At 35.7% G+C, this 13,903-nt stretch overlaps 2 protein-coding genes across 3 annotated transcripts; one reads left to right on the top strand and one right to left on the bottom strand.

Annotated features, from left to right (window-relative positions):
• Window positions 2,924-8,284, top strand: LOC109229031 (poly(A)-specific ribonuclease PARN). 2 transcript variants are annotated; one of them, XM_019394333.1, is made up of 7 exons: window positions 2,924-3,443; window positions 4,064-4,194; window positions 5,327-5,655; window positions 5,945-6,058; window positions 6,428-6,554; window positions 6,636-6,906; window positions 7,241-8,284. In XM_019394333.1, the coding sequence occupies exons 1-7, from the start codon at window positions 3,064-3,066 to the stop codon at window positions 8,043-8,045; spliced, it is 2,157 nt and encodes a 718-aa protein (XP_019249878.1). In that variant the 5' UTR covers window positions 2,924-3,063; the 3' UTR covers window positions 8,046-8,284. The 2 variants fall into 2 exon arrangements, with proteins under 2 accessions (XP_019249878.1, XP_019249879.1); XM_019394334.1 differs by lacking the exon at window positions 2,924-3,443 and having other exon boundaries at window positions 4,107-4,194; window positions 5,346-5,655.
• LOC109229030 (probable L-type lectin-domain containing receptor kinase S.7) lies at window positions 10,265-12,921 on the bottom strand. Its single transcript, XM_019394332.1, has one exon. It carries the CDS (start codon window positions 12,672-12,674, stop codon window positions 10,659-10,661), a length of 2,016 nt encoding a protein of 671 aa, XP_019249877.1. The 5' UTR covers window positions 12,675-12,921; the 3' UTR covers window positions 10,265-10,658.

Below are 13,903 nucleotides of genomic sequence, written 5' to 3'. Positions count from 1 at the left end.
TACTTATATGATTCTTATTGGTACTTATTGCTTCCGCTTATTTATGTTACACCTGCAAATTTCTAAATCTTCTTAACAAATAAGGAAATGTTACTACTTAATAATTTATTTAAACGGAAAACCACTAGTTGATCGGTGTTGGCTTGCCTAACAACGGTGTTGGGCGTCATCACGGCCTATAATGGAATTGGGTCGTGATAGGTTCTAAGGATTGAAATCCTAGAAAAATAAAAATAAATGATCAAGATGACACCACGAAAGAGTCTCAAAGAAATCCATGATTTAACCAATACTGAGATTCATGAGGAAATCACTGAGCCTGAGACTCAAGAAAATAAGGAACTATCAATAAATCCAATCGATATTGAGACGAATTTGAATCGATCTGATATAGTGATGGATTATGTCTTTTCATATAATGTTGCATCTAGCATTATGCAACATAGTGAGGATCTTGAACCTCAATCTGTTGGCGAATGTCGACAAAGACGTGATTGGCCAAAATGGCAAGAAGCAATCTTATTCGAGTTGGATTCACTTGCGAAACATTAAGTTTTTGGGTCTGTAGTCCAAACACCTAATGGTGTTAATCCTGTTGGCTATAAATGGGTCTTTATACTATAAGGCCTGCCTTGTTGCACAAGGACTTTCACAAAGGCATGGTGTCGATTATGAAGAGACATATTCTCCTATTATGGATGCAATAACATTTTGTTATCTCATTAATTTTGTTGTCCGTAAAAAGCTTAACATGTATTTAACGGATGTGGTTACAACCTACCTTTATGGCTCACTTGATAATGAGATATACATTAAATATCCCGAAGAATTTAAAATGCCTGACACACATAATTCAAAGTCCCGAAAAATATTTTTAATCAAATCGCAAAGATATTTGTGTGGTTTAAAGCAATCAGGACAAATGTGGTATAATCCCCTTAGTGAGTATTTATTAATGGAAGGTTATATAAATGATGTCATTTGTCCATGTATTTTTATAAAGAAAACAACATCGGAGTTTGTTGTACTTGACGTATATGTTGATGACATAAACCTTATTGGAACTCCTATAGAACTCCAAAAGAAAATTGATTATTTAAAGAAGGAATTAGAGATGAAAGATCTCGGAAAGACAAAATTATGTCTCAGTTTGCAAATTAAACATTTGGCAAATGAGATTTTTGTTCATCAATCTGCCTACACAAAAAAGGTATTGAAACAGTTTTACATAGATGGAGCACATCCATTAAGTACTCCAATGGTTGTTCGATCACTTGATGTGAATAAGGATCCGTCCCGACCCCAAGAAAAGAATGGAGAGCTTTTTGGTCCTGAATAGAGATGGCAAAATGATTAAAAGAAAATATTTAACCACCCATATTATCCACTAAAAAGTGGGTTGAATAATGAACTTTTTAAAAATGGGTCAAATATGGATAAGAACCATATTATCCATTCAGAAGATGGATAACCAATAGGTCTAACTTTTACATTTGTAAAGCCTCAAGTTGGGGGTTCTTCAAGTTAGGAAGACTAAGAATTCTCCCAAAAGTGATCATATGCAAGAAGTCATGGATAATATGGTTACCCAATTATCCACCGGTTAACCCGCTTTTTATCCGTATTAAATATGGGTCGGGTCGGAGAATTTATCCATTTTTATTATCCGTTTTCGATCCGAACCATATCCAACTTGACCCGCCTGTTTTCCATTCCTAGTCCAGAAGTACCATATCTTACTGCAATTGGTGCACTAATGTATCTTGCTAATACAACAAGGCCCGACATAACCTTTTCAGTTAATGTCTTATCAAGATGTAGCTTCGCTCCTACAAGGAGACATTGGAATGGAATCAAACACATATTGCGGTATCTAAGAGAGAATACCGATATGGGCTTATTTTATGGCAACGATTGCAGTCCCGATCTTGTTGGTTATGCCGATGCTGGGTATTTATCTGACCCACACAAGGCTCGATCTCAAATAGACTATGTGTTTACATGTGGAGGCACTGCCATATCTTAGCGATCGACCAAGTAACCAATTATGGCTACTTCATCTAATCATGCTAAGATAATTGTTATTCATGAACCAAGTCGAGAATGTGTGTGGTTGAGGTCTATAATACGTATTATTCGAGAAAAATGTGGTTTGAAGTGTGACAAACTACCCACGATTTTATATGAAGACAATGCAACATGCATAGCCCAAGAATGGAGGATTCATTAAAGGAGATAGGACAAAGCACATTTCACCAAAGTTATTTTTCACACATGATCTTCAAAAGAATGGTGATATCAACGTGCAACAGATTCGTTCAAGTGATAATATGGCTGATTTGTTCACCAAATCTCTACCGACGTCAACTTTCAAGAAGCTAGTGTACAAGATTGGGATGCGAAGGCTCAAAGATGTGAATTGATGCTCTCGTCGTGGGGAGTTAATACGCGTTGTGCTCTTTTTTTCTTACAAGGTTTTGTCCCACTGAGTTTTTCCTGCAAGGTTTTTTACGAGGCAACCAAAAGGCGTATTTCTAAACCTGTGTACTCTTTTTCATTCACTAGAATTTTTTCTCATTGTGTTTTATTTTAGTTAAGGTTTTGACGAGGCACATTATTTGTTGAATAGACATTCAAGGGTGATTGTTATAAACAGAATTGTATTTTAGGTTAATACCTATCATTTAGAGAGTTTGTTACTTTGTGGATAAGTCATTTTTCTCCTATAAATAGAGAGGTTTTATCCCATTGTAATTCATCTCAAAATCAATAGAATTATCTCTCTACTTTTCTCTTCAATACTTTCTTTTATTATTTTATAATAACATTAGCATTATACAACACAAATATGAACAATCAACAAGATATTCAATCAAACAAATAAGAAGATACTATTTTTTTTTCTTTTATTTGTTTCAATCTCCAAACAACAAATTAGGAGAGAAAAGGAAAAAAAAACACACACACACCTAGTCGTTTTTCGCTCCTGGGAATGTAAACCCTTGGTACCCATGTCCCCCGAGTCCTGAAGAAGCTACTACGCGATGAAGGACTAAACATAGAATGAAGAAACAGTGTATGTTGAAACCTCTATCCACAATCCTAATCCAAATATCCCACGCTCCGATCACCTCTTTCACTACGCACCGCCGCGCCCTCTCTTCCTCTTCTTCCTCTTCCTTCGCGCTCAAGAATGTTACCAAATCCAACTTCGAATCAGCTCTCAAGGACCTACGAGGTCTTGTACGCGACGCCGATTTCGTCGCTGTCGATTTGGAAATGACCGGAGTAACCAGTGCTCCTTGGAGAGATTCCTTCGAATTCGACCGATATGATATTCGTTACCTCAAAGTTAAGGACTCCGCCGAGAAGTTCGCCGTTGTTCAGTTCGGCATTTGTCCTTTCCGTTGGGACTCTCACAAGCAATCCTTTCTCGCGCATCCGTAAGTCTTCGTTCTTTCATTTCTATTAAGTTAATTACATGTAATTGAGTTTAAGTTATGTGCACTGAAAGCGTAAAATTTTTTTTACAAGATTAAGTTAATTACATGTAATTTTTATGATATGCATTAATTGGTAAACTAATAGACATTGTAATTAACGCTATAGTGATAGGGTATATTACTTCAATCCTTTGATTTTTTTGTGAGTGTTTTCAGTATCTTCAGAATGCAAAGTTCGTTTCTTTGAATGATAATAGATAAGGTATTGTATTAAAATATGCTCTAAGCTAGTGATTCAAAATAGTAGCTACACGTTTGTTTCATTTGCTTTTGGTGAAATGCAAGGTTTGTTTCTTTTGCTTTTGGTGAAATATAGATTATCACCTAATTGAGCAGCGACCTACCTTGTTTGACTTAGAGATGTTGCATATTGCATTTTCTATATCAATTCAGCTCTACTTGGGCTCACATTGCGATACTGTTAAATAATACTTGTTTTTTAAAAGAAGGAAAAAGAGAAAAATGTGTTCTTTAAGGGGGGAAAAGCAGCGAAGATTGTCTTCATCAGTTAATATTATATTCCACCTCTCAGATCTGATGCTTTGATTTCTCTTTGGCAGACATAACTTTTATATATTCCCACGGCAAGAAATCCCTGGTAGCAACCAATCCTATGAGTTCCTTTGCCAGACAGCCTCACTTGATTTCCTGGCAAAATACCAGTTTGATTTCAATGTGTGCGTACGTGAAGGTAATTCCTTAACACCTTGTTTTCTTCTCTTGGACAACTTAATGAGATTATAGCATGTTTTGCGATTCGGAAACTTTATAATAACTGCTAGTCAGCCTTGTTCAAAAAATATGGTTCTGCAGCGGCTTGTCTGAGTCATATGAGGTGAGTCACACGAGTTACACAAGGATAGTTGGAACATTAGTGTACTGACTGAACCTATACCTTTCTCGGCCTTTGTCTAAGATCATGTACTGACTGAACTTGGCTCTGACTGAAGTTGCGGCAGTGATCCTGAGTTTTTTAGTATACAAAATCATACTAGGTTTTTTACTATCTTTTGGCTTTTAACTTTATCAACTTACTAGATTTTCATTGGCTGGAACTTGAAAGAAAGGTATAAACTGTAAACCATTAAATCATGATGTTGAGTTGTCCCACGTCGGTGGGAGTTGAGGTCCTTGGTCTCCTTATATGGCTTGGGCAATCCTCACCTCACAAGCTAGCTTTTGGGGTTGAGTTAGGCCCAATGTCCATTCTTATCATGGTATTAGAGCCAGGCCCATCCCAATTATTTTTAAATGTTAGCGATAATTCGTATTTTACCCAGAAGAACAACAACGTATAGGATTCATTTATTGGATAAAGTTCCTTTGATGCATCCAGCATCAGGATACATTCTTTAAAAGTTTGTGACGGAACGTAAGGACTGCAAACTTAGGAGTTGTCTATTGAGATATCAGTTCCCACCCCCTCATTATATAAGTAGTTTGACTTACCTATGATGGGCTGTCTCTTTGAGTGTCATTGTTTTTCTCTTGCAATTTGGATACATTATGTTACATCTTGCACTGGAAGCATTCTATAGAATTGGCTTTATCAAATAGAACGTTTTACATTTTAGTCTCTTTGCTACCATTGTAAGTGGTAAGCTGCAAATGTCATTAGTTTCATCTCCAAGTAGGTGAACTGATGTGACGGTTTTGGTTGGTGAGCTGTTATACTTTGTTAAGTTTGATTTTAAATTTTCAGAGACTTAGTCACTGTTTAGATTTATATTAGAGTTATGCACCCAATGAATTTCTTTTTAGCTAGCTCAGTTATCTCTTCATTGCTTTCATTTTTGAGATTTTACACATCTATGTAATCTCAGGAGTCTCTTATTTATCCAGAAGCCAAGAAGAGGAAGCAGTGGAACGTATAAATTCAACATTCATGGATGAATCATCGGATTCCGTGTATGGCTTGAGAGAAGATGCAGAGTTTCCATTGGTTAGGATGGCAGATGTTCTATTTGCTGAAAGAATGAAGAACACAATAAGGGAATGGCATGCTAGTTTGTTAAGTAAGGGAAGCAGTAGCTCTGAAATTAAACAAATGTCAACTGATCCAAACCAGAGATTTCAAATGGTTTTCTTCAAGACCCGTCCAGCCCTTGCCCTTAGTGGGTTTACTTCGCGCCAGCTAAGGGTGATTAAAGCGGTAACAAGCTCTTCTCTTCCATCTCATTCTTATCTTTTTGTACGAGGATCAACTTATGATGTGAGACTGCGAGCGCATCTTCTTTTTCCCAATGTTATCTAGTGTTTGTTTTTTGTCTAAAAGTTTGTATAAGAGGATGCATTCTTTTTATTTGACAGTATCAGTTATACCTTTTCTTTGTTCCTCGGCTATTCCCCAGAAATGAGAGGAGTGCTAAAGTATATAGTTATACTTACTGATATGCTATTGTCCTCTGACGATGATTGACTTTGTGAATTGGAAAATCCAGGTCACTAAAAAGCATTTCAAAGATCTAGCCTTTATCAGAGTAGCTGGCGAAGCAACATCTCCGCAGCAATTGATTGTCTATACAGATTCCAATGATGACAAGGATCTACTGATGGTAAGGCCTAAACGCTTTGAATCATAAAGAAAATTCTTGTTGAAACATCACATGTCATGATATGTACACATTGATTACATTTGTGACCATTGGGGTACGTTCCAGTTTTTGAAAGTCTATAAGTACTAGTTATAACCTTCTTTGTTTAGTTGCTGTTATTATTGGTATCATTTTTGCCAATATGAGGATCTATTCTCCTTATTAACTATTTATGATAATTTATCTAAATGGGGTGAGTAATTAAGTGGAAACCTTTGAGTAAATAATGTTTGAGATAATGATGAGAGAAAAAGAAAATAAGTGATTCCTTGTCTGATCAGTACCTTGACTGTATCTCATCATATCTATTCATGTCTTAACATCAAGTAGAAAGAGGTGAAGGAAGGCCTTCGTAAAGAAGCGGAAATAAAGGTCAAATCTGCTGTTGGATTTCGACATGTTATTGATCTTCTTTCCTCGGAGCGGAAGTTGATTGTCGGACACAATTGCTTTCTTGGTAAATAAATCTCTTCAGTTTATGGGAAAGCTACTTTTTCTATTGCATGTTTTGCTTATCACTTTTACACAATCAATGCAGATATGGCGCATATATACAGTAAATTCATTGGTCCACTACCTTTGACTGCTGAGGACTATGTGTCTTCCATTCAGAAGTACTTTCCTTGCATAATTGACACCAAAGTACTCTTGAATGCAAACGGTGTTTTTCAACAGAGTGTGAATAAAAGCAGCACATCACTATCCAGAGCGTTTGTCTCTATCTGTCCTCAAATTGCTTTAGGTGTCAAAACTTCTGGTTTGGCTGATAGACCGTGTGTAGAGGTGGAGGTTCAAGTAGATGAAAAAAGGTTTACTACCAATTCTACTCAACTCTTGGTACTGAATCAACATGATGCTCTTTTGTTACTTTATATGTGCTTACCATGTGCCTGGCTGTTTCTTGCTTCTTTTACACAATATCTTTAGCTCCTGCATGCATTTGACTCTCTGATGTTTCACTTGACCATTGATTTGCATCAACATTATCAACTGTGTTTGTTTTGCCTCTTTGGTATATTTCCTTAGCTTGTGAAGAAAATCTTTCGCTTCTTTCAGCACCCTTGTTGCTTAAATCTTTTGCACTGTATCTCAATTTATGAGATCAGAATGAATAATCCGTCTCTAATTTAAGTTAATTTGCAGATCCTTGAACTGGAACTCAGGGGCCAAGCATGAAGCTGGCTATGATGCATTTATGACTGGATGCATTTTTGCACAGGCGTGCAATCATCTAGGCATTGATTTTACCCTCCATGTGCTTGCTGGAGGTTTACCCAAGGAGACAAAGCTTCAGAATTATATCAATCGCCTTTACCTTAGCTGGGTTACTGGAGACATCATTGATCTAAGTACTGGGAAATGTACAACAGACACCTCAGCTTCGAGTAACCTCAAAAGTCGGTACCAGGAGATTTCCTTTCCTAGCATTGTTTTGTTGTGGGGATTACCATCAAAACTAAAAGCAAGGGAGATCAAAGCTTGTATAGTAAAAGTCTTTGGCCCAAATTCTATTTCCTCTGTCTACCATTTGGATGAAAGCGCTGTCTTTATTCAGTTTAGCAAGCCAGAACTGGTTTCTAAGTTTCTGGAAATAAAGGAAACTCTAAGTAGGAACAGCGATCCAATTTCAGTGTTGCATCCTCTTTCGGATATTCTGAATGCCGACTGCACTCATGCAGCTAACTATGATGTGTATCAACAAATATGCAGTTCACCCATCTCAAAGAAATTATTTGCAGATCAGGCTGAAGCTGTTGGTATCAAACACAAAACTGTATCATCCAGGGCAGAAGGGAAAAAAAAGGGAAACCAGGTATTTGGCAAAGAAAACGAAGTTAGGCTGTTTGATGAGAAAGTAGATGATATGATGAGTTCATCATATGGTTATTCTGAAACGGATAGATCTGCCGATTCTTCTTATCTCGATGAAGCTCTGGTGAGCAAATAGATTGTTTTCATAAATTTTTAGGCCCAAATTTACGTATATCTAGATCATTGTTGGCCAGATGTAGTGATCTGTTTTTCCAGATCCCTACAGCTTCATAGTGCTGTATTTTTGCTGATAATTCTGTAACATAATAGTGAGGTTGTAATGTAGATGTTGAAGAGCTACCTGTCAAGGAAAAAAGCGAGATTATCAAAGAGCTAAAGATCAATTTACCATTTTAATGCTTCTTCATGAGCAGATATCAATCTATTTCCCACTTCATTTATCTTGGGCCTATACAGTTTTGTATTAACACAAATTATGCATGAAAGTTTATAAATCTAAAGAGATACTAAAGAATCTATTAATGCTATCGTGTAAACGTATTATAATCTATATTGTTCCTAAAAATGATAAAAATAACAAACATCAAATACTATAAGTCGAGATGCGTGTAAGCTGGTCCGGGCACCGCAATTATAAAAATAAAAATAAAAAGTATTTTGTTTTCAACTTTAACCAAGTATTGTCCAAACCCCTAGTTACAGTTGAGAACAGAAAAACTCTGTTTCAGAATTGAATAATGTTCAGTCCTCGGATGCTTGAGTATCAAACCAAGTCATTATCTTAAAACCAGAAATAGCTAAGCATGACATCAATTGTGGCTTTGAAGGTTCATTATCATGAACACTTATTCCACGTAAATTCAGTATAATACAGGTTACTTCTGTCCAATGCTATAGCTGTAATAAATATACATGAAAAGGAATTTCCCTTCTCTTTGCCTTTTTTAGCTGATTCTCTAAATCCAAAGGAACCTCCAAATATTACCCCAACACAGAATTAAAGTACTCTTACAGTCTTCTCATTTTCTCTATAAATTTGCTATATGTAACTCATCATCTTCATGCCCCTCACTACTGCTACTAAGCTTATTTTCTTTTCTTCCTTTGTGCTTTTCCAATCTTCTCTCTTAGTCCAAGAGTTTGCTACCAACTCTTGTTTCTTTCTTCAACATCCCACATATTCATCACCAGCTCTTGTTTATTTGGATTTAAGTTAAACGCACTGATAGCGCAAACATTTTTCATACTAGCAGTGTAGTTTAACATGTGTTGTAGATTAATCACCATTTTACTTGTTATAACTGACCTGATTGTGTAACATATATTTTACACCGCCAGTACATGGAGCTTCCAGAAAACCAAACATCTTTTCTCATGCAAGAAACTAAACTAAATTTTTATATACTGTTTGTTTTGTCTTGTCTGTGGACATATCAGTTCAGATCATGCTTATAATTTTGGCTTTATTAAAGATTAAGCTGACAGAATAGTAGGAATGTGAAAAGATTAATCTTTGAGGATTCAAAGTGAGGAATTCTATTGACAGAAGAGAGAGAGCACAATCTGCCATCAGCAAAATGATGTTGTTGTTTGTTGGAATGTGCTCTCTCTTCTTCTGCCAATAGAAACTTAAATATCCTTTTTGGATCCTCAACAAAGATTACACATTTCCCATTCATAATGAATATAATTTGATGTGTTAAAAAATTAGCCTGGAGCGAAAAATATTTCAGATTGTTTACATCAAACTACAACACAAACCAGAAGTCATTACTGTATTGATGTTAGATGTTCTGTTTCTAGAGAGTAGATACATGTTCTGTAAATTAAATGAACATCTCTAACACTACACAAAAATGTTATTAGTCTAGCATTGGTAAAGAATGTGCTAGTAATGCTGAATAAGGATGTTACTGAAGATATTCTCTTATTTTTCATCCAAGCACAGATGCATAGTTTTCTTTGTTCAGCATATTTCTTCATCCTGTTATGGCTTGCTCAAAGTCCCATCAGGTACATAACTGAAAATGACATCTAGTTTGAAGAGTCATGCAAGTTTCTGTATCAGTTTTGCTTTTAAGCACATTTATTTGATCCTTCAGCAATTACACTGTAAATATTTTTATATAATGGAAGAGAGATTTTCAACTTGAGAAGATGGATACAATTGAAGAGAAACATGTTTTAGTATTTCACATGTCCAAAGATTGAGGTTAACATGGCATATTCTGGTAAACAATGATGAACTGAAAGTCATTACATTAATGAGAGGTCATGTGAACAAAATTTAGCTTTGCTTATAGAGTATTTTATTAACTAAAATTTGTAAAAAAGGAGGATGCCTTGAACTTTCCAAGTCATTGCAAGTACACAAATCAAATGTCATCCAAATACTAAGAAGAAGTCATTCTTCATCTGTCCAGCATAATCTTGAAGAACTCACTATTACATAAACAACTCTTCGCAGAATAAGCAGATATTCAAACATTGTTTTCGGCTAGTTCTACTTTCATAACTACTCTTAGCAGTTAAAGGAAAAAAAAAAAGAAGGTGCAGAAAATGAAACAAATGACATGTTAATCGGATAAGATTGAACAACTGAAAAAGTTCAGGAAAAGGGACAAGAGCATATGAGTTCAATATATTGGCTTTGAACTCAGGCTAGTTAGCTTCCCTCATTTCAAACATAGTGAAAACTATAGTATATATCAGCTCTCATTAAAATCGGACATGAAAAAATGAAAGAATTTTTAGCTATATATTGCAGAAAATTCACTAGACATTTACTTCAATCTACTCTGATTTCAAACTCAGGTTCTGGTGCTGCCTCATTGTCTTCGTCGTCTGAGAAAATGTCATTAATACTGAAAGGCAGACTAGTGGAGAAAGTTAGCGTTGGTTTCACTTTCGGAACAAAGATAGGCTCAGCTTCATTGTTGAGAATCTGAAATACTCTTCTCATACAAGGTCTTTCCATACTATCAGGATTTGCACAGCTTAAACCGACAAGTAGAAGCTTTCTCATCTCTTCCTCTTTGAAGTCACCATTTAGCCTTTTGTCTGCTGCTTCAATTATCCTACCTTCAGAGTAAAGCCTCCAAACCCAATCAACCAAATTCACCATTTCATGACCACTCCCTTCTCCCTCTATTGGCCTCCTCCCACAAGCCACTTCTAGTATAACCACGCCATAGCTGAAAACATCAGTTTTCTCGGTTGCCTTTCCATATTGAAGGTATTCAGGAGCAAGGTATCCCATTGTTCCAGCTGTAAGAGTCGAGACCGGACTCTTGTCATGATCCATAAGTCTTGCCAACCCAAAATCGCCAAGCCTCGCGTTATAGCTGACATCAAGCATAATATTGCTGGCTTTAATATCTCTGTGAATCACTTGCTGCTCACATTCTTGATGCAAATAAGTCAGAACAGAGGCCAAACCAACTGCTATATTATACCTATAAGGCCATTTCAGTGGATTCCCATTCTCAGATTCTTGGTATAGTACCTTATCAAGACTCCCATTAGGCATAAAGTCATAGACAAGAAGTAATTCTCCCTTCTCAATGCACCACCCTTGCAACTGAACTAAATTCTTGTGCCTTAAACATGCTATGATCGATAATTCAGCCCCGAACTCCGTTTTACTTTCGTGACTGTGCTTAGATCTTTTCACTGCAGCGATAGAGCTCGAATCCATGAAAAAGGCCTTGTAAACAGTACCAAAGGCGCCGTTGCCTATGATCCTACTTGAATGAAATCCTCTTGTAGCTGACCTCAGTTCCTTGTAGCTAAACTGCCTTGGTCCAGTAACAAGCTCAGCTGTCAAATTCTTCTCTGTGTTAAGGCCCCTCCATTTCTTGAAAGAAATCCAACCAAAAGCTACAAGAACAGCACAAAAGAAAGCTGGACCAGCAATTCCAAGACCCAAACCTAACCTCTTATGATGTTTATTGTCAGAATCTTCCTGAATAGTAGGGGGTTTCACTAACACAGAATTATCAGACACATTATGGGGATTATGCCTTGGCCTCATAGGACTAAATCCAAAAGTTTGAAAACTCCAATTCTCAATACAATGCAATTCAGTGCTTCCCTCAGTAGAAGCAGCAAACCCCACATACATAAACTCCTTTAGATAATCAGACAGGTCAATATCCACAGTCAAGAGTGGTTTTTTAGGCTTGTAACTTGAGTAACTCAAGAACACTAACAACTGCTTCTCCTCACTCTTGTAATCAATCCAAGAAGTAATCAAATTCCTACTTTTGAGATCAACACCAGCCAACTTTACATTAGCAGTCTTGATTGAGATAAGGCTATCTATATCAAGACCTACATGGTTATCATCAGGATCATTAAAGTGCAAATCTTGCCTAGTGTCAAACTCAACAGCAACAAACTTATTCTTGGTTAATTGTGATGAATTAACCAGACCCAAGAAACCACCTGGACTACCTAAAGTCTGATTATCAGGTGAAAGGAAAAAAGCCAAACCATCTCCAAATGAAGATGGATTGATGTTATTGACTGAAAAAGCAAATCTTGTGGAAAAAGAAACAGTCTTTTTAGATTCTGTATCAAAGAATGAAATGGGGTTGTTGTAAATGAGAGAACCAGAGCTTGAAGATGGAACTTGAAGCTCTCTTGTTAGACCCACAACCCCATTTCTGAGATAAGAATCTCCAAGAAGTGTGAAATTTCTCAGTGTAAAAGATTGCAAATCAAAGCTGCAATTTTGTGATGATACCAATAGTGCACAGTACAAGAAGCTTAAGAAAATGGAGCAATAAAAAAGCTTACTCATTGTTGACAACTGAAATAAAATCCAAGTGTTATCAAGAAATCTTGAATTTACACATATTAATGGGGTTATAGGAGAAAAAGTGGTGATTTAGTGGAGATAGATGGTGGGAATCTGAATGGGAAAATGGCGTATAAACGGTTAAGAAAATAGGCGCCTTTGGTCGGTTCTCTTAAGTTTGAAGAAAGATAGAAAACAAATTAATGAAATAAATATTTAAAAAAAAATTGAGAAAGAGAAAATGAAGAATATAAAAGAGGAGAATATAATAGAGCTTACTATAACGGTAATATAGGTAAAGCGGACGAATATTGGGAGTGAGGGGTCCCTACTGCATGTCTAGGATTTAGATATGTTTGTAATTATTATATAGAGACCCAGTTGTATTTATTCAATGTGAATCTATAAGGTCCCACTGATCTCTATCATTGGGACTTCATGAAATTCAAAACAAGCCCTTGGTTTGACCAATTCTTTCATGTTGTTTTTTTTTGGCTGTATAAATAAGAAATAAATTATGGAAAGAATAATTGTATACCCTACACACCTATATTCTCTTCGTGCATATTTCTCGAATTACTTATCATGGTTCATCTTTTTAAGGAAAACGAAAAGTATTTTGAATAGGTCAAGGAGCTTTGTTTTTTGGAATTATTTTTAAATAGTTAAAGTTTATATAAAAATGGAAAGAAAAACAAAATACAGTAACTTTTATAATCTTTAGAGATAAAAGAAGGGCATGAACTTTTTATATGTCGTATGTTAACTTTTTTTAATAAATATTTTTTGATGATTTTAGTAGACGGCGATGGAATTATTAGGCATAATATTCTTTTGAAAGGATAGAATCAAGAATAATGTTGAACAAGTATAACTGTAGAGTTCTACTGCAATGAATTCAAGGGCCAATTATAGTGATCCAGCTAGGTGAAAAAAAATTCTGGACATCCTCAATTAGGTGAAATTTTTACTTCTAACTTTCTTTTTTGTTTTTTTTTTGCGCAAATTGTTGCTTTAATTTAACAATAATGTGTAATAAAGTCATGCGCCTTAATAAGGGTAAAAAATATTAACAATCGATAGAGTATACCATTTTACCTAAAAGTATTATTTACTACTATTTTGTTTTATAATGAATTTACTTAGCAGAATTATAATTAATTTATTAGCAGATAAACTTAAAAGATGTTAATATAAGTAAACTCAATGGGTCGAAGCAATCAAACTCACAA

The sequence above is a fragment of the Nicotiana attenuata genome, chromosome 7, assembly GCF_001879085.1.
Source record: "Nicotiana attenuata strain UT chromosome 7, NIATTr2, whole genome shotgun sequence".
Classification (NCBI taxonomy): Eukaryota; Viridiplantae; Streptophyta; class Magnoliopsida; order Solanales; family Solanaceae; genus Nicotiana; species Nicotiana attenuata.
This window is presented reverse-complemented; position numbering and strand designations above follow the sequence as displayed.